Consider the following 20,433-nt stretch of genomic DNA (forward strand, 5'->3'; position numbering starts at 1 on the left):
GTTAGTTGGTTGATGAGGGAAGCCCCGCCCCAAACAGCCATGACCCGGTGCGACATTCCCGACATGATGACATCACACAGAAGCAATACCATCATGCCAGGGACGTCACGCAGCGGTGCTCTGGTATTTTGGACAAAACTCTATGACAACCCGGGCTCTTTTTCTAGCAGGAGCACTCTGCATATTAGGTCATGCCTCCTGATGTGGCCAGTTATCCTGGAGCTTACAGTAGGCCCTGGGCTAATAGGCCTGTAAGCTCTTGGAGGATTGGTTACATCAGGGGGGCGTGGCCTAATAGGCAGAGGAGCTCCTGCTAGAAAAAGAGCCGTGATTACAACCATATGCTGATATTGCCCCACCTGCCTTCCACACACTGCTGGTGAGCAGGTAAGGCCCAGCAACCCTAGTTCTGGTGTGCTTCAACTGTATATATAACTTTTTTTTCATTCTTACAGCTTTAACTGTGGTGAAAACTGGCATGATCCTGTTAAGTGCAAGGTGAGCGTGTAAGCTTTTTTTCCATGCCAGTTGTTCAGAGCAGAGGGGAAGTAACATAACACTGCTCAAATATCTTGGAGGTTGCATGCTCCTTCCAGAAAATGCAGTGTTCAGGGTTACCATTGGGAAGGTCCTGAATGGACAGCTTGTGCCGATGGCATCTTTAAAAGAAGTTTCTCGGGAACTTTTCGAGTTGTGTGTCACCCACTGCGGGGGGTAGAAGTCCAAATTAATAATTGAAAATGTTGATCAAGGAGCACAAAATGATGCCAGGCGTTTTCCTTCCAAAGGAAAGGCACTAAATACAGTCTGTTTGGATTTGTTTGAAGATGTGCAATACAGTTGACTCAGTGCAGATCGATTTAGAACAGCAATAGTTAACCTTTTGCCCGAGTGTCAAAAAAACAACAACCTTGATGGGCCAGTGAACAAAAGAGAAGGGGGGAGAGGCAAGGGTTGTACCTGGTCAGACCCACAGGGGTGATCAAGCTGTGCTCCAGTGCCTTGGGACTTGGTGCATTGAGCAAAATGGTTCTGCATACCTGGATGAGGCAGGATTTACTTTTGTACTTCTCAGTAATCAAAACTGTGCTTTATGCTTGACCGTAGAACTATGCTTAACTATATTCTAACTGTGTAACTGTATTCTGAAACTGTACTAATGTTATCTGTTGCTTTGCTTTTATATATGTATTATTACGCCTTCTGTTTGGAGAGAAGAAACCTGGAGTCTAATAAAGCTTATGGTCTTGAAACTTATTAGTGTGTATGTATAAGTCTTCTGAAAACTGCAGGTTGTTTTGGTTAATGAGGTGTACAAAAGTAAATTACGCCTCACTGGATGTGCCTTCCTTTGATCTGGAATTCACCTTGACCCTTCTCACCTTGGACTGGTATTCAGATGAGGTTTCACATTGCATATACGTGCCTTTTTTCTTTTCGGCATCCTTCTGTGCCATTTTGGGTAGTGGCTCTTTTTTTGTCCACATGATCTGTGCAGCAGTGGGGTGCAAGATGTTGTTGTAGGGTAGCCTTTAGAATTTGATGCTCCCGGTTTCTGAAAGAACTCACTGACATTTTGAAAACCTCTCTCCTTCCCCCAATTCCGAACAGTGGTTAAAGAAGTGGATTAAGAAGTGTGATGACGACAGTGAAACTTCTAACTGGATTGCAGCAAACACAAAGGTTGGGCTTCACGTTCTCTCTCAGTGCCTGGTCAGGTGCTCTCTTGTACACCAGGAGTCCTGCTTTTCCCATGTAGAGGCCCCGTCAGTTATTGAAACTGCCTATGTTTCTAGCGAGGGCCACATCTTGCGTGTGATAACAGTGTTTCTGCTTGTAAAATGCAGATTGGTGACCTTGAATTGAATGGAGCTAGCTAGCAAATTCTGGAACATCAGTATGGGTACAGGTTGAAAGAACTTGCATGTGTGCTGTGTTCAGAGTAGGTTCATGCTGTGCTAGGGGAAGCAAAATATTTCTGGCCCCTGTTCCCAGAAGACTAGAATGCAGTCTAAATTTAATGGTTTCAGAATAACAGTATGAAGAATAAGCATTTAAATATCCCACTGTATAAATTGTACTGTAATGCAAGTAAAGAGGGGCTGTGGCTCAGTGGTAGAAGTATTTGGTTGGCATTCAGAAGGTCCCAAGTTCAATCCCCAGCATCTCCAGTTAAAAGTCCAGTAGAACCTTAAAGACTAATAGAATTTGTGGCCTCTGAGCTTTTGTGAGTCACTGTCAGTTCTTCTGATGAGCAATGATTCTTGAAAGCTCAGCCACAAATTTTGTTAGTCTTTAAGGTGCTACTGTTGTCTTGCTGTTTTCTGCTGCTACAGACAAACGTGGCTACCTATCTTGACCTCTCTCCAGTGAAGGGGATCAGGAAGTAGGTCATGGGAAATACCTTCACCCAAGACTCTGGAGAGCTGCTGCAAGTTTGAGTAGGCGATATTGATCTTGATGGGCCAAAGGTCTGGCTCAGTATAAGGCAGCAGGAAGAAAAAGGAGGGGAGCAAAAAAACTTAAAACCCACAACATTGAATTTAAGAACCTGGAAGGTTGTATAACTACAAATACAAACATAAAAATAATGCAAAATTATCGATAATTTAAAAACAGTTATGGGCCCAAATGTAGCCTCAGTACAAGACAAAATTGTATAGCCCACACAAATGAAAGCTAATGTGACCCAACACATTTCAGCCTTCTTCAGTGATCAAACATAGATAGTACGCTTAGGCTCAGTGTTGACGTAATAATAATAATAATAATAATAATAATAATAATAATAATAATACAAATAGTTAATCAATGGTAGGACCAAGAAGGAGTTTCAAAGTTATAATCAGTGACACGAGACATAGGGTTATTATGGAGGCCTCATACGATAGCTTCTTGTGTCCTAATCAGGTGCATATTGCCTGGGTAAAGTTTCAATTATATGTTTTCCTATTTTGGTCCAGAAGATACAGTCCTGAGAGCAGTTCAGAGCCAATGTACCGTAATGGTATGTAGTGGCCCTTAAATTTGTATTATTTAACCTTCCGGGTTTTTAATTCCGTATAAGGCAGCTTCGTGCGTGCAACTGCTTTCCCCACAAAATCTATCCCATGAGTGGAAGAGGTGCTGGCCTGAGTTTCTGTAAATGTCTGTATTTTCATATTAGACTGCTATGGCATCAACAGAAAGCCAGCTGATAAATTGTTGCCTAATGAGAGGAATCGCTTCTCTTGATCACATGTCACTTATGTCTGCCCTTTTTCCTAAATGGAAATAAATAAGTTGGCTAAAATAAAGGAATGACATCCTAGTTTCCCCCCCACCCCCTCCTTTGCGTTTCTTCTTGCAGGAATGCCCCAAATGCCATGTGACCATAGAGAAGGACGGAGGCTGTAATCACATGGTGTGTCGGAACCAGAATTGTAAAGCAGAGTTCTGCTGGGTGTGTCTTGGCCCTTGGGAGCCACATGGGTCTGCCTGGTAGGTTGAGGAGGTGCTGCCCAGCTGTTTCTTGTTAGTCTAACTTTACTGTTATGGTTTGGTTCTTCGGAAGCCCAGAGGTTCAAAATGGTAGCAGGTATGTTTGGACTGCAGAGCCCTCCTTTTCACACAAACATCCCCTTGTAGGGTGAACAAATCCAGCCTGTACTGTAGTCACCTGCTTTTTTGTTTAGGCCTTGGGGACTGGGAAGGGCATTGGAGGGGCTTATTCTTGCATTGCGCAGTGAAAGACGTGCATTTTCAGAGACGCTTCCTTGGTGACATCTCTTCCAGGTACAACTGCAATCGCTACAATGAGGATGATGCAAAGGCAGCCAGGGATGCACAAGAGGTGAGTCCATAACTCTTGGCAGAGGCCAAGACAAAACCACTTTGGTCTATAGCAAGGATGGCCAAACTGTGACTCAGGAACCACATGTGGCTCTTGCACACATATTATGTGGCTCTTGCAGCCCCCACCACCCTGTTGTCCCGTTTGGAGAAGACATTTGTTTCTTTAAATCACTTCTCCAAGCGGCTTGGAGAATGCATGTATAGTTTCCTTCCTTCCTTCCTTCCTTCCTTCCTTCCTTCCTTCCTTCCTTCCTTCCTTCCTTCCTTCCTTCCTTCCTTCCTTCCTTCCTTCCTTCCTTCCTTCCTTCCTTCCTTCCTTCCTTCCTTCCTTCCTTCCTTCCTTCCTTCCTCCCTCCCTCCCTCCCTCCCTCCCTCCCTCCCGGCTCTGACATTCATGTCTTGCTGCTCTCAAACATCTGATGTTTATTCTATGTGGCTCTTACATTAAGCAAGTTTGGCCACCCCTAGTCTAAGGGCACTTTGGACTGGCTGGAAGAGAGGTCCCCAACATGGTTCCCATGGGTGCCACTGATCATCTTTGCTGGTGCCCACCAAGTGGCTTTAAGTAAGTGGGGGTTGGTGAGGCTTTTGTCTGGCAAAGCTTCTGTGATTAGCCTTTGAAGATTTGATGGCTTGTGAAGGTTTTTGTAACGGTTGCTTTGGCAGCAACTGCTACCCCAGCACAAGCATCTTTCTTCACAGTGTGGCTGACAATAAGCCACGGCAGCTGGTTTGTGGCTGGCTCCAGCTCTCGTGGCAGCTTTTTTGTGTCAGCTATTTTGTGGCTGCACCCACTGCGCCATGTAAGGAATCCAAAAGTGCCTGCAGGCCGAAGACAGGTAGGGAAGTCTGGGCTAGAATTTCTTCAGGGGCTTTCGCCTCTGGCCATGATTATTTATCGTGAGTCTTGACAGGTCAGGCCACAGTCTGCCAAATAGCCAGACCAAGCCTTTCATGGCACAGCTAAGAATGCAGATCCTTCTGATGACAATGTGAGTCATTTCTCTGTGTCAGTATTCTGGCCAGCTTGGAAACAAGAAAACACAAGCTGGAGTTTCTCAGCATGGTGCATCGCCTGGAACAGGGGTGTTGAACTCATTTGTTATGAGGGCCAGATCTGATATAATGAGACCTTGTTGGGCCAGGCCATGTGTATATCTATTTAAGATTAGGGAGCAGGGATATAAACACTATAAAGGAAGATTGCAGATTTATACCCCGCCCTTCTTTCTGAATTGGAGACTCAGAGCGACTCACAGACTCCTATATCTTCTCCCCCCCACAACAGACACCCTGTGAGGTGGGTGAGGCTGAGAGGGCTCTCACAGCTGCTGCCCTTTCAAGGACAACTCCTGCAATGGATATGGCTGACCCAAGGCCATTCCAGCAGCTGTAAGTGGAGGAGTGGGGAATCAAACCCGGTTCTCCCAGATAAGAGTCCGCACACTTAACCACTACACCAAACTGACTCTCAAGGACACAAACACAAATATTTTTTTTTAAAAAAACTTTAAAACATTAGCACTTGTACGTCTTAAAGTTGCTTTCTTTGTATTTCTCCCATGGGATTCAGGGAACTGGGCAAAGGAAGCTCTGGCTCTTTCTCTCCTTCCCCAGGAGGGGGAGGAGCCTCAGCCAATAGGAGGAAGAGAGACTTGGCTCAGTAGCTCTGCTGTGTGATTGAGAGAGCCTGGAAAAACAAGCTCTGCCTTCCCCCCTTCCTCCCCAAGGGCGGAGGCTCAGCCAATAGAGAAAATAGAGGTTTTGCTTTGTAGCTCCTGTGCGATTGAGCAAGCCTGGCAAAACAAGCTGTGATGCAGAAGGAAGCAAGAGAGGGAGAACGAAGCAGATGACAGCCAGTTGCTTGGGGGCCTGATAGGAGCCCTCTGGAGGCCTGATTCAACCTCCGGGCTGCATGTTTGACACCCCTGGCCTGGAAGATCTAGGAAAAGGTCTTTGCCAGGCTTTTCTCCCCTCGAGCTTTTATTTTTTAGAGTTTCCCCCTGTCCTGCTGAGCTGATAGCCTCATTTGGTGGTGTATTCGGAGGGGAGACCACCTGTACAGCCTGGGTGATTCTGTTTTTGCCACGTGCTAGTGCTTTGTTGCCCTGAGTCATGTGGGAGAACTGTGATTGGCTGCTCCCAAGAGAACTCCCCCCCCCCATGTTTGTTAGCAGCCCTTATCCTTAAAGGCCAGGGCTGTGTCGTTCCTGCACTGGATGTCGGGTGCAAGGTGACTTGGCTCATCCAAGTGTTTGGAATGGCTTAATTAATGATTATTTGACCGGTAGCCAGCGCTTAGAGCAGGGGTGTCGAACTCATTTGTTATGATGGCCAGATCTGATATCAGTGAGACCTCGTTGGGCTGGGCCATGTGTGTCATAAAATGTAATGCCAAGTAGCAGAATATAAGCTTTATAAGGCAGACAGACAAAGTTACAGATTTTTTTTTAAAAACCTGAAAATATGTTTAAAACATCAGCACTCATTGGTCTTAAAGGTGCTTTCTTTGTATCTCTCCTGTCCAATCCAGGGGAACTGGGCAAAGGAAACTCTGGCTCTTTTCTTCCTTCTCCAGGGTACCAGGAGGGGGCGGAGCCTCAGCCAATAGAAGAAAGAGAAGCTTGGCTTAGTAGCTTTGCTGTGTGATTGAGAGAGCATGGTAGAGCTAGCTCTCCTTCCCACATTCCTCTCCAAGGGAGGAGCCTCAGCCAATGGAGAAAATAGAGGGTTTGCTCTATAGCTTCTGTGCAATCGAAGAAGCCTGGGAAAGCAAGCTGTGATGCAGAAGGAAGCAAGAGAAGATGATGATGATAGTGGATTTATATCCCACCCTATAATCTGAATCTCAGAGTCTCAGAATGGTCACAATCTCCTTTACCTCCCCCGCCCCCGCCCCCACAACAGACATCCTGTGAGGTGGATGGGACTGAGAGAGCTCTCCCAGAAGCTGCCCTTTCAAGGACAGCTCTGCCAGACAATGGCTGACCCAAGGCCATTCCAACAGCTGCAAGTGGAGGAGTGGGGAATCAAACCCAGTTCTTCCAGATAAGAGTCTGCACACTTAACCACTACACCAGACTGGCTCTTTCTCAAACTAAAAAGAGCGAGAGGAGGTAGCAGATGACAGCCAGTTGCTTGGGGGCCTGATAGGGGCCCTCTGGTGGCCTGATTCTGCCCCTGGGCCACATTTTTGGCATCCGTGATAGAGTATAGCATGCCTGCAGTTGAATGTTAGCCTGCATTCTGGCAGTGGAATGTTAGTCTGCATTTTCTGTAAGTTTTGATGTTTTATTTAAAAAATCTTACAAGCAATCCTGAATCTTGCATATCATTTCCTTGGAATTTTTTGCAACCCTTGGAGCTCCTGGCTGGAGCACATCACACCACCAAGTCCAGCGTGGTGTAGTGATTAAGAACAGCAAGCTCTAATCTGGATAACCGGGTGTGATTCCCCCACTCCTCCACGTGAAGTCTGCTGTGTGACCTTGAGCCAGCCGTGGTTCTCAGAACTCTCTTCAGCCTTACCTGCCTCAGGGAGAGGAAGGGAAGGCGATTGCTTTGAGGCTCCTTGGGGTAGAGAAAGCAAGGTATAAAACCAACTCTTCTTCATCATCCATGTTCTGTTTTTAGGACAGAACGAAACTTGGGAAATGTACTTGCTTGGGGGGAGAAGGAGCTTGAGACGTTTTTCATTGCTCCGCATTAAGAATGCATGAAGCGGCCTGCAAATATGTTGCGTTGCGTAGCGAACTAATTTCACTAAAACTAATTTAAAGATTTGGCTTGCTTCTCATAACAGTGAATTCCTAAGAGCAGGTCATGCAAAACTTTGCAAGTGTCTTCTGGTCACTCTCAGGTTTGCTGTATCTCACCTCCACGTGCGCCCACTGAGCAAGTGTGGAAGAATGACCTAGTACAAAGGGTTTCAAACATACAGTTTGGGGGCCAAATCAGACCCCTGAGCAACTGGCTGTCATCTGCTTCCTTCTCCCTATAACTTGCTTCCTTCTGCATCACAGCTTGCTTTGCAAGGCTTGCTCAATCGCACAGCAGAGCTACAGAGCAAAACCTCTATTTTCTCCATTGGCTGAGGCTCCTCCCTTGGGGAGGAATAACTTGCTTTGCCAGGCTCTCTTAATTGCACAGCAGAACTACTGGGCCAAGCTTCTCTTCCTTCTATTGGCTGAGGTTCCTCCCCCTCCTGGGCCCCTGGGGAAGGAAGGAAAGAGCCAGAGCTTCCTTTGCCCAGTTTCCTGGTGCCCATCGGAGAAATACAAAGAAAGCATCTTTAAGACGAATGAGTGATAACATTTTAAGCATGTTTTAAGTTTTTTAAAATACATATATTTGTTTGTCTGTGTTCTTTATAAAATTTACCTCTGCTACCACATCTTAAATAGGTACACACATGGCCCAGCCTGACAAGGCTCGGCCCAACCCAACATGGCCCGGCCCCACAAGGTCTCATTTATGTCAGATCTGGCCCTCACAACAAATGAGTCTGACACCCCTGACCCTAGTATGTTGAAATTCTCATTCCACTCTGGAGGTAAGTTGGGTGATCATAGGTCACTTCTCTCTGAATCAAGTCTACCTCACAGGGCTGTTGTGAGGATAAAATGGAGGATGTGCCCTAGTAGTACCAGGGAGGAAGGCAGCAGGGTTAAATTGTTGGTGTTCATTGTGCCATTGTACCTGCAGTGCGCCTACCAAAAAAGAGATCCTGTGTTGTGACCTGTTTGCTCAAATTGTGGCATGCGGAAATCTGATCTGTGTACACAATGCAAATGGGGAGCATTTTGCTTTCGCCAGTCGTAGAGTGAAGCGAAGAGCTAGACAGAGTGGCTTGAAGCCATGAGACCTCCCCCACTTCTCTGGCTTCTGGTTCCTTATTGGATTAAATTTAAGCTGCTTCTTGTTTTTGAATCTCCCCCTGCTTCTCTGTCTTGCCTCTCTTCTTTCTCTGCCCTCCTTGCCATCCCTGGTGTAATACTTCCCCCTTGACATAAGTCTTGGATTATGGCTCCTCTTTCATGCCTCCACCCTGTCTTGCTCTCTCCTATTCCTCAAGTATGTGCATCTTCCTGCACTTATAGCAGTATTTAAAATACACCTTTTCTCCCAGGTATAGTTTGACCTCTAACTGCTGCATCCGCTTTCCTTTTGCCCATTCCTACCTTATATTGTGTTCCTCTGATTGTACACCACTGAGAAGCTCTTGTTGTGTTTCATATATTGTTGGATAGTGCCAACTTAGGTGTTTTATGAGCAGTCATAGTATCGTTCAGATTGTGGCTTCCAAGATCAGTGTATTGCCACACATCCAAACTTAAGAGCTTTGGAAGGGGGCAGGAAGTTCCTGTGTGTCCTTTTAAAACAAAAGTTTTCTTTTCTTTTTTTGAGTTGAATTGAATACTTGTTTTGCTAGGCTTGTCAGCCTCATTCTGGGATTTTAGTAGGCTTGAATTTTGGACTGCATCTGTCAGTCCAGATCTTCCCCCCTCCCCAAGCTCAAACCAAACCCCTTCAATCTTTTTACTCCAAGCGTCGGTGCTCCCAAGCAGTGTTCCCTCTAAGCTGAGTTAGTGTGAGCTAGCTCACAGTTTTTTAGCCTCTGGCTCACCTAGCTCAGGAAGGACGGCCCCAGAGCAAAGTTAATTTATGCAGCAACTCACAACTTTAATGCCAGCAGCTCAGCTCCCAAAGTAGAATTTAGAGGAAGCATTGCTCCCAAGTGTCAGGTGGCTTTGGTTTCCGCTGTTTTGTTTTATTTATCATTGATTTTATCAACCATCCTCCCCAGTAGAACCGGGCTCTGAGCTGTTTACAGCACGGTTCGAACAAAACCAATTAAAACTGGTTAAGACAATAAAAACACAGCGGTGTAACTAGAGTTGGTAGTAAAACCCCAGCGGCACCACCACCTCGTGGGAGGAAAGGGTAAGGGGGTTGGGAGCACTAAGATGGGGCAGTCGCTGTCCTCAACCAAATGCCTGATGGTACATCTCTGCCTTGCACACCTAGCACCAGCCCCCCTCCACAGCCCCCCTGCGGTGCCACGCCCCACCCACGCCGCCTCCTCCTCCCTCCCTTCTGAACCCCAGGTCGATTTCAATGTCTGGAAGGGTGATTGAGCACCGTTCCGGGCTGTGTAAAGGCAGGCCCCTCCCCCACCGATAAGCTGATCAGTAGTGAAACCATGCTGCGCACTCACTCAGTGCCCAGGCAGGTCAGCGGCAGCTCAAACGAACCGCATCCGGAAAGGGTGCTGTGGCAGCTCCCTCCTCCACACTTCCTGGATGGGAAGGAAGTGCGGAGCAGGGAGCAGCCACCGCACCCTTTCTGGACGCGATTTGTTCATGCTCCTGCTGGCCTGCCTGGGCGCTGATCAGCTGATTACTGCTGATCAGCTGATCGGCGGGGGGGGCGCCTTTACACAGCCAGGAGTGGCGCTCGATCGCCCTTCCGGACATTGAAATCAACTTGGGGGGAGTGAGGGAGGAGACGCCTGGGGGGGGGCAAACTAGGTGTTTGCCTGGGGGGAGGGGGGGAGGCGGTATTTGGCGCCCCCACCTTGCTGGCACTCCAGGCAACCGCCTAGTTTGCCTAGTGGCCAAGCCGGCCCTTTGCACACCCTCTGGAACTATGTAGCATGTCTCACAGGGCATGGATGTCGTTCAGAGAGTTCTACTAGATTGTTGAGGACAGTCAGACTGGCTGAGAACAGCCGAACTTCTCTCGGGCTGGGAACTACCAGCAAGTTCTGATCTGTTGAGCATAATGCTATTATGGGGCATACCAGGAGAGAGGTGTTCCTGAAGGTATATAGGTCTTTGACCATTAAGGGCCTTAAAGGTCAACAACATCAGGACCTCGAATCTGATCCTGTTACTGTGTTGTAATGCTGGATTCCCCCCCTTTCCCCCCTAATGGGAATTCACGCAGAGATCCAGAGCGGCCTTGCAGAGGTACCTCTTCTACTGCAACCGTTACATGAACCACATGCAGAGCCTGCGTTTCGAGCACAAGCTCTACACCCAAGTGAAGCAGAAGATGGAGGAGATGCAGCAGCACAACATGTCGTGGATCGAGGTCCAGTTCCTGAAGAAAGCGGTCGACGTCCTCTGCCAGTGCCGTTCCACACTCATGTACACATACGTCTTTGCCTTCTACCTCAAAAAGAATAATCAGTCCATTATCTTCGAGGTAAGGGAAGCTGGCGAGAAGTAGGCCTTGCAGGGTGGGGTGGGGGAATCCCACTGCACAAAAAGAATAAGTAGCCCTTTGCACGTAACTGAGCATCAGGTCTCTTCTGGAAATCAGTTCCTTGAGCTTTGTCTGCAGGTGCCCACGAAGTTCGTTCAACATGCTGTATATTTGAGATGTTTTTGTAAAGTTTTGACATTCTCCTGAGCAGGGCTCAATGTGGTTGACGACAAGAGCTTGAAAGCAAAGTGCCAAATTAATTTTTTTAGAAGTCTTTCTCAGTAAATACACAACGCATCTGCTGCCTCCGCAATGTGACGCCCACCAGTGGGTGTCCTGGAAGCTGATAGTGGTTTCCCCCCCCCCCCCAAAGCAAAGAACCAGTGTTGCTTTTCTGCTGCCTTCTTGGAGCAGGAAGTACTTGAGAACTGTGGTTCCCGACCTTTTTGGTACACTAACCAAAGGTGATTGGCTTTAAAGGTATCTGAAGAAGCATGCATGCACATAAAAGCTTATACCTTGAATAAAACTTCATTGGTCTTAAAGGTGCCACAATCTTCTTCCCTTCCTCTCCCCACAACAGACACCCTGTGAGGCTGAGAGAGCAGCTCAGAGAACTGTGACTGACTCAAGGTCACCTGGCTGGCTGCATGTGGAGGGAATAGCGGGGAATCAAACCCAGTTCTCCAGATTGGAGTCTGTGGCTCTTAACCACTACACTATATTAGCTGTTCAGGGCCAGCCCAAGGATTTTTTTTAAGCTCCGTAACTGTGACCTTGGTGCCCAATTAGTCAAGGATTCATCTTTTACAGTGGCCAGCCAGATGACTTTGAAAAAACAACCAGCACTGCACAAAGGGTGTGGCTGCCCCCCCCTCCAACAAGTGGCATTCTGAAGTCTGCAGCCTTTGCACGTGGAGGTGACAAGCCAATATTTGACCAAGAGGTTAAGCTGCGGGTGGAGCAGTGCCAAGACAGAGCCCGTGAATGCCTGTGCCTCTTTGTCTCTTCCTCTATCTTCCTGCTCGAACAAAGTAGCACCTTTAAGACCAGCAAAGTTTTATTCTGAATGTAAGCTTTCATGTGCAGAAGCACACTTTGTCGGACAATGAAATAGGGCACAGTGAGGAGAGTTACATATATCTGGTGGGCAGTAGTTAAGCATGCAAAATAGTACCGAGTTAGAATCTATGGCAAAATAGTCCAATTAACAAATTGAAAGAACAACCAGTTTGGTTTAGAGATGCCATTTGTTGTGTTGGAAAACGGCAAAGTCAGTAAACATGTCAGAATTGAATGATGGTGAAAGTGTCACAAGCAGAGTCTGTTAATTGCTCTAGTGCTATAGAGCAAGCTTTAGAGCAGTTAACTTTGCTGTTATTTTATGGCCTTATGTGTAGTGTAGCCGGGAGATCTTCATCATGGTCTCTGTGCAGTCCCATACATGGGTCTTGCCGCAGGCAATGGATCCATATCTCGGAGTCCCTAATAGCTCGCCTAGAGCGTTTTTTTGGTGCACTTTCCACTCATCCTGGGGAGCAGGCATTGACTGCGCATGCCTGGAGCGAGCGGGAGGTGCCATTCCCACTCAGTTTCTTCCTTTCCGCTGCCCGGACAACACCTACCTTGCTGCGTTCCTCTCTCCTCAGCTCGTCTTCTCCTGTTTGGTATCATATTCTTTTTCTCTTACCTTTCGTCTATCATTTTTCGTCCTTATAAAATAAAAAAAAAGCCCTTGTTTCTGCGCTTTCCTTTCCCTATTTTTCTCCCCTCCCTTGTCCGGAGCGTATGGAAGGGAAAATTACTTTCAAAAAGTGTCGGAGGTGTGGATCTAAAATCCCTACTTCAGATGGACATTCGTACTGTCTTTTCTGCTTGGGTGAAGCTCATCAGGTAGATACTTGCCCTCATTGCGCCAGCTTTGGTAAACAGGCACGAAAAAACCGAGCGGCCAGACTTCAGAGTTTCCTGCTCAAAAAATGTCTTTGGGCTATGCCCAGCTCTGATTCGCTGCCTCCCCCACACCGAGCGGGAGATTCGGCTGCTCCTCAACTTCACAAGAAGCGTAAGTCCGACAAGAGACCATCCAAACACTATGACACTGGCCACAAGGCTTCGAAGAAGTCTTGCCATACCGATTCGTCTGCCTCGGCCACGAAGAAATCCTGCGATCCGACAACTTCCCCGAGGGTCACCACTTTGACCACTAAAGCGACATCAATGGTGTCGGTTTCCACACACTCGGCTCCGATCCAACCTCTTGTTCCACCAGAGCTTTCGACGCCCTCCGACGTCATCTCTGATATGCCTCATCTCACTCCTCGCTCCCCAGCTGCAGTCGAGGTTATACCGGTTCAATCCCGCTCGCCCTCGGTCCATAGCGTGGTGCTATTCAACATCCTCGAACCCGACCCCTGTTCAGATCCGACTTTCTCTCAGGAGCATCCCCGGTCTTTGCTACAGGCTGGATCCTTTAGAGACATCGGAGTTTCTCCTCTCTACAGAGAGTCGTCGACACAGGTTTCCACCCAGCATGTCCGATCCCGCTCACTGGTTCGACGTCGTGATTTCCGTTCACACTCTCCAGTCTACCATGAATACCAAGACTATTACCAGCGGGGTCGATATGAATATTCCTCACTCTCCAGATCACCATCTCCCAGACATCGCCGGGTGTACCATCGCTACTTCCATTCCCCCTCGGATGAGGGTTTCTGTTGCTCTCAGTACCATGAATTCGAGGTCGCATCCCACAGCTGTGATGTATCAACACCTCGAATCCGTGACTTCGAATCTCTTCAGTACTGTGAGCCTTCTCAAACCCGAGACCCAGAGTATCTCTCTTCTTGAGACCGTGAAGCCCATTGAGTCCGTGAACCTCCTTGGTACCGAGAACCTTTTATACCCCGCACTGCTTCCGCCACCATATCTGCTGCTCCGGCCACGACTTCTACATTGGCCATGACTTCGACTGCCTTACAAGAAAAGTCTAAACCTTCCGGAGAATGTGCATCCACATCTGCACCTACCAAGCCTCTGATCTCTCCTGCAACCGAGGAATCCCAATCCGACGGGGACAGCTCAGGCTCTTCTGATTCCGAAGATCCTCCTGGCTCTCCTGTCTCGGATTCCAGGCAGCCAGCCCGTCTTTCTCCATCGGACGGTTCAAAGGCCTACTTTAACCTGATTACTACCATGGCTGAAGGCTTGAATGTTACTCTTCCTTCCGACTCACCCAAGGTTTCTAACATAGTCCACGATCTGGTTCAGGCGGATTTCCCAGCGGGGTCTCTCCTACATATGTTTCCAGTGCACTTGGAAGGTCTGTGTGAGGCCTGGGACAAACCTGCTTCGATTCCACCTACTTCGAAGCGCTTTGACTCCCTGTACAGAGTACATGCTCCTGATTCTAAGTTTTTAGCCTCCCATCCTGCTCCAAACTCCATAATCGTGCACTCAGCGACTAAAGCCAAACCATCCAGGCACCCTACTCCTCCCGATCGTGAGGGCCGGAAGTTGGACACCTTGGCTCGCAAGATTTACAACCTTGCCTCTACTAATTCCAAGTTTAATAATTACTTGGCTTATTTTGCGGCATATACATTTAATCTCGCCAACCAATTTACTCCTCTCATTCCTTCTCTGCCTGAGACTTCTCAGAGAGCTGCATCTAATTTAGTCTCTGAGATATATCGAGTTTCGAAACAGTAGATTAACACCATCAGACATGCCGTTTCCTGCTCATCTAGAGTGTTTGCTTCATCGGTGGCATTGCGTCGACACGCCTGGCTGAGGTCAACCAACCTGCATCAACCAACCTGATATTAAACAAAAAATCGAAGACCTACCTTTTGATGGTCTTGGCCTCATTTATGCATCCACTGATGAAGTCCTCACTTCAGTAGATGACGGCCGCAAGAGGGCGAAGCGCCTTGGAGTTTCTCAGCCAGCCTCCCAGCAGTTCAATCGACCTAAGCCCTGGAGACCATCTTTTCAGAGGCGTCAACGCTCTCCTAAGCAATCCGATTACTGGAAGAGGAAACCCCCCCAACAAAAGCAACCCTTCCAACAGAGGCTGCGCTCTCAGCAGACAAAGAAGTCTTCTCAGCCAGCCAAGCAGTCTCTTTGACTCCCCTCTGCATCTCACTCAACAGCTGAATCCCTGCTATCAAACACGTCTTCCGTTCTATCCAACCTGGAGCTCAATCACCACGGACTCCTGGGTGCTCACCATAATCCGCCTAGGTTATGCAATCGAGTTTGTTTTGCTACCTCACCACCACTACTTCACTGTTACTCCACCCTCCCCTCATCTCAAACTAGAGATTCTGGACTTGCTCCAAAAAAAATGCCATAGAACTTGTTCCTTCTCATCATCGGGGGACAGGTTTCTACTCACGATATTTCCTGGTGCCCAAGAGGGACGGAGGCAAGCGACCCATTCTGGATCTCAGGAGACTAAACAAGCAGATACTCTACAAGAAATTCAGAATGATCTCCGTCCAATCCATCCTTCCCCTAATTCCGCAGGATTCCTGGATGGCATCCCTGGATCTTCAGGATGCTTATTTCCATGTGGCCATCAGACCTCAGCACCGCAAATTTCTTCGCTTTGCCATGGGAGAACATCACTTCCAGTATCGATCCCTCCCTTTCGGGCTGTCCACCGCCCCCCGAGTGTTTACGAAGTGCATGGCAGTAGTCGCAGCTGCTCTGCGTCTTCGCAACATTCCTGTGTTCCCGTACATAGACAACTGGTTACTCATTGCTCCCACAGCACATCAACTGGCGAAGAATCTCAAAACAACACTCTCTCTTCTCGCCTCCCTGGGCCTGTGTGTGAATGCTACCAAATCTCACCTCACCCCAACTCAGGACCTACAGTTCATAGGTGCTCGTCTCTGCACATCTCCTCATCTAGTTTTTCTTCCCAGGGATCGTGCCCACACCATCCTGTCCCTGGCCCAGGAGGTCATACGTACCCCAATGCAACCTGCAATCACCATCCAACGTCTTCTGGGCCTCATGGCTGCAACAACCTCGGTTCTTCGATTCTCAAGGCTGCGCATGCGACATCTCCAGCTTTGGTTTGTTCATGCCTACCATCTACACGTACAACCACAGAATACCGTCCTCACTGTACCTCACTGTACTTGTTTGGTGGACAGTACCAGACAATTTACTTTGCGGAATGCCCTTTGTTCTTCCTCCTCCATCTGTCATCGTGACTACAGATGCCTCCAAGTGGGGATGGGGTGCCCACTCAGAGGACAAGACTGTCAGGGGTCTGTGGACTTCCCCTGAGAGGGCCATGCACATAAACTGCCTAGAACTCATAGCTGTTCACAGGGCTCTTCAATCGTTCCTTCCATCTGTAATCAACTGACATGTCCAGATCACAACCATATGGCCACAATTTTCTATGTGAACAAGCAGGGCGGTACCAGATCTATCCGTCTGTGCTGCATAGCCATACTTCTTTGGGAATGGTGCATCAAAAACAGCATCTACCTGACTGCCATTCATTTTCCAGGGATAGAGAATGTCTTGGCCAATTCTCTCAGCAGGATTCGCATAGACGACCACGAATGGTCCCTCAATCCACGTTACTTGCATTGCATCTTTGCATGCTTCGGGACTCCAAAAGTAGATGTTTTTGCTACGAAGGACAACTCGAAATGCCCTCTCTTTTATACCAGGAGAGGCAATGATGCTTTCCTCCATAGCTGGAGGGGTCCTCTTCATTATCTTTTTCCATCAACCCCTCTAATTACCCGATCTCTACTCAAAATTGCTCGGGACTGCATACTGATAGCGCCATGGTGGCCATGGCAACTGTGGTTCACGAGACTCCCTTCAAATGTCCCATCACCCTTATTGCTGCCTGCTCCTGGCAGACGATCTCCTCTCCCAAGATCACGGCCAGGTATGGCACCACAACCCCCAAATTCTAGGACTTACGGCTTGGAGAATTTGGCCACATCTTTACCACCCAGAGTAGCGGAAGTTATCCTGAATGCTAGAAAACCTTCTACCAGGCACTCATACCAGTGTAAGTGGAAGTGCTTCTGCTCCTTTGCATCCTCTCAGCAACTTGATCCAGAGTCTGTACCTCTCCCTTCGATCCTAGAATACCTGCTGTCTCTACAAGTGTCGGGGCTCAGCTATTCTTCTTTAAAGGTTCACCTTTCAGCCATTTCTGCTTTCCACGAGCCTATTGACGGGCAGACTGTTTTCTCCCATAGACTGTCCAAATCATTCCTCAAGGGCATGTTGCACCTTCACACGCCTATTAAACCGATTGTGCCAGTTTGGAGTTTGTCGTTAGTTCTTTCACAACTTATGAAACCCCCGTTTGAACCCTTGGCCACAGTGGACCTTAATCTTCTCTCTTGGAAGACTGCCCTGTTGGTTGCTCTCACTTCTGGCAAGCGGGCCAGTGACTTGTGTGCCTTCTGTTCTGACCTACCTTATACAGTTTTTCATAGGAACAAAGTGGTCCTGAGAGCGGATCCTGCTTTCTTACCCAAGGTTGTATCGAAATTTCATCTTTCAACTTCTACTTCGTTGCCCACGTTTTTTCCTAATCCTAAAGGCTCTGGACAAAGAGCTCTACACACTCTTGATGTCAGAAGAACTTTGTCCTTTTACCTCTCTCGTACACAACCGTTCCGTAAGGACCCTAACTTATTTGTGGCCTAAGGCAATCCTCAAAGAGGACACAAATTTTTTACCCAGAGACTCTCTTAAGTGGGTATCCATCGCAATCCGATTGTGTTACGAAGTTGTTAAGCAACCTTTACCTGAAGGCCTTAAGGCTCACTCGACTAGAGCAGTCTCGACCTCTTCGGCCTTCCTGGAGGGCATCTCCTTAGAGGACATCTGTGCTGCTGCATCATGATCCTCGCCTTCCACGTTCGTCTCGCACTGTGCCTTGGATGTTCGTGCCAGACGGGACACCTCCTTCGACCAAGCGGTCCATCTTCCACTGAAATCACCCCAGGTGAGTGCATACATATCTTGTAAGTATGGAAATGTTTTTTTCTTGCCAGCACCCACCTTAAGAACATAAGAGAAGCCATGTTGGATCAGGCCAACGGCCCATCCAATCCAACACTCTGTGTCACACAGTGGCAAAAAATTTTATATACACACATACACTGTGGCTAATAGCCACTGATGGACCTGTGCTCCATATTTTTATCTAAACCCCTCTTGAAGGTGGCTATACTTGTGGCCGCCACCACCTCCTGTGGCAGTGAATTCCACATGTTAATCACCCTTTGGGTGAAGAAGTACTTCCTTTTATCCGTTTTAACCTGTCTGCTCAGCAATTTCATCGAATGCCCACGAGTTCTTGTATTGTGAGAAAGGGAGAAAAGTACTTCTTTCTCTACTTTTTCCATCCCATGCGTTATCTTGTAAACCTCTATCATGTCACCCCGCAGTCGACGTTTCTCCAAGCTAAAGAGTCCCAAGCGTTTCAACCTTTCTTCATAGGGAAAGTGCTCCAGCCCTTTAATCATTCTTGTTGCCCTTCTCTGGACTTTCTCCAATGCTATAATATCCTTTATGAGGTGCGGCGACCAGAACTGCACACAGTACTCCAAATGAGACCGCACCATCGATTTTTACAGGGGCATTATGATACTGGCTGATTTGTTTTCAATTCCCTTCCTAATAATTCCCAGCATGGCGTTGGCCTTTTTTATTGCAACCGCACACTGTCTTGACATTTTCAGTGAGTTATCTACCATGACCCCAAGATCTCTCTCTTGGTCAGTCTCTGCCAGTTCACACCCCATCAACTGGTATTTGTAGCTGGGATTCTTGGTCCCAATGTGCATTACTTTGCACTTGGCCACATTGAACCGCATCTGCCACGTTGACACCCACTCACCCATCCTCAACAGATCCCTTTGGAGTGGCTCACAATCCTCTCTGGTTCTCACCACCCTGAACAATTTAGTGTCATCCGCAAACTTGGCCACTTCACTGCTCACTCCCAACTCTAAATCATTTATGAACAAGTTAAAGAGCATGGGACCCAGTACCGAGCCCTGCGGCACCCCACTGCTTACCATCCTCCACTGCGAAGACTGCCCATTTATACTCACTCTCTGCTTCCTATTACTCAGCCAGTTTTTGATCCACAAGAGGACCTGTCCTTTTACTCCATGAAAGGAGTAAAAGGACCTGTCCTTTTACACCTTCCTTTTGACTTTCAGCTTGCTAGTCACCCATGTGTGGGACTGCACAGAGACCATGATGAAGATAAACAGGTTGCTTACCTGTAACTGATGATCTTCGAGTGGTCATCTGTGCTGCCACACACGCCCACCCAGCCTTCCCCTCTGCTGGCTTTTTCTGCCTTGGTTTTTACCTTTGTAGACTGTCAGTAGTAGCTGGAAGAAACTGAGTGGGAATGGTGCCTCCCGTTTGCTCCAGGCATGCGCAGTCGATGCCTGCTCCCCAGGGCGAGCAGAAAGTGCGCCAAAAAAACACTCTAGGAGAGCTATTGGAGACTCCGAGGTATGGATCCATTGCCTGCAGCAAGACCCATGTGTGTGACTGCACAGATGACCACTCGAAGATCGTCAGTTACAGGTAAGCCACCTGTTTATCCTAAGATTGTCTAGCAGCCAGAAGTAGTCACTCTTTTAGTGTTATGTAGCACTAGGTGGCAAGTTAGACTTGTTTATAAGTCGAGACGTTTCAGAGGTGGTTGCCACTGCCTGCCCCTGCATCATGAGTGGTATTCCTGGGAAGGTTGCCCTTCCCAATACTAGCCAAGGCCCTGACCTGGATAGCCCAGGCAAGCCCAGTTTTCTCAGATCTTGGAAGCTAAGCAGGGTTGACTCGGGCATGTACTTGGCTGGGAAATCTGCTTGGAATACCAAAACTGGAGGCAGGGGCAGGCTTTATTCAGCCCCCTCTCTGAATATCCTGCATGCTCCAGCAGAGGTCAGTCACCAGAAGCCACCATGACTTCCAAGTGCGTGCACACACACACATATGTACATAAAAAATACAAGCCCAATACTAGCCAAGGCCAGCCTTTTTCACTTTCTGATATCTGACAAGATTGGGATAGCCTGGGCTTCTTAAATACTACCACGTTTACGCCATGTACAAGAAAGTGCTCATGACACATTCAGATTTACGTAGGAGACGGCTTCAGTTTTATACGTATAAGCACCACTGGGGAGAAACCAAAGGAAATCTCTGCACACCGTGAAGTATTAGGTTGCATTATGATTTAGACAGTTAACTGGTCAGAGAACTTTTAGTTGGTTCTCTGCCTTTAAACAGGAAATCAGTTTTAGTTTTCACATGCACAATTCCTAAATCTCAATAGACATTTTTTTTTTTGAAAGCTTGCATGCTGAG

At 47.8% G+C, this 20,433-nt stretch overlaps 1 protein-coding gene across 1 annotated transcript in view; it reads left to right on the forward strand.

Annotated features, from left to right (window-relative positions):
* Positions 1-20,433, forward strand: part of ARIH1 (ariadne RBR E3 ubiquitin protein ligase 1) — a 75,751-nt gene that overhangs the window by 48,654 nt on the left and 6,664 nt on the right. The window contains exons 8-12 of the mRNA XM_060260383.1: positions 456-498; positions 1,612-1,683; positions 3,350-3,480; positions 3,775-3,832; positions 10,783-11,043. Of these exons, the coding sequence (XP_060116366.1) occupies positions 456-498; positions 1,612-1,683; positions 3,350-3,480; positions 3,775-3,832; positions 10,783-11,043 (565 nt within the window). The remainder of the gene's footprint in view (positions 1-455; positions 499-1,611; positions 1,684-3,349; positions 3,481-3,774; positions 3,833-10,782; positions 11,044-20,433) is intronic.

Source organism: Heteronotia binoei, chromosome 19 (genome assembly GCF_032191835.1).
Source record: "Heteronotia binoei isolate CCM8104 ecotype False Entrance Well chromosome 19, APGP_CSIRO_Hbin_v1, whole genome shotgun sequence".
Lineage (NCBI taxonomy): Eukaryota > Metazoa > Chordata > Lepidosauria > Squamata > Gekkonidae > Heteronotia > Heteronotia binoei.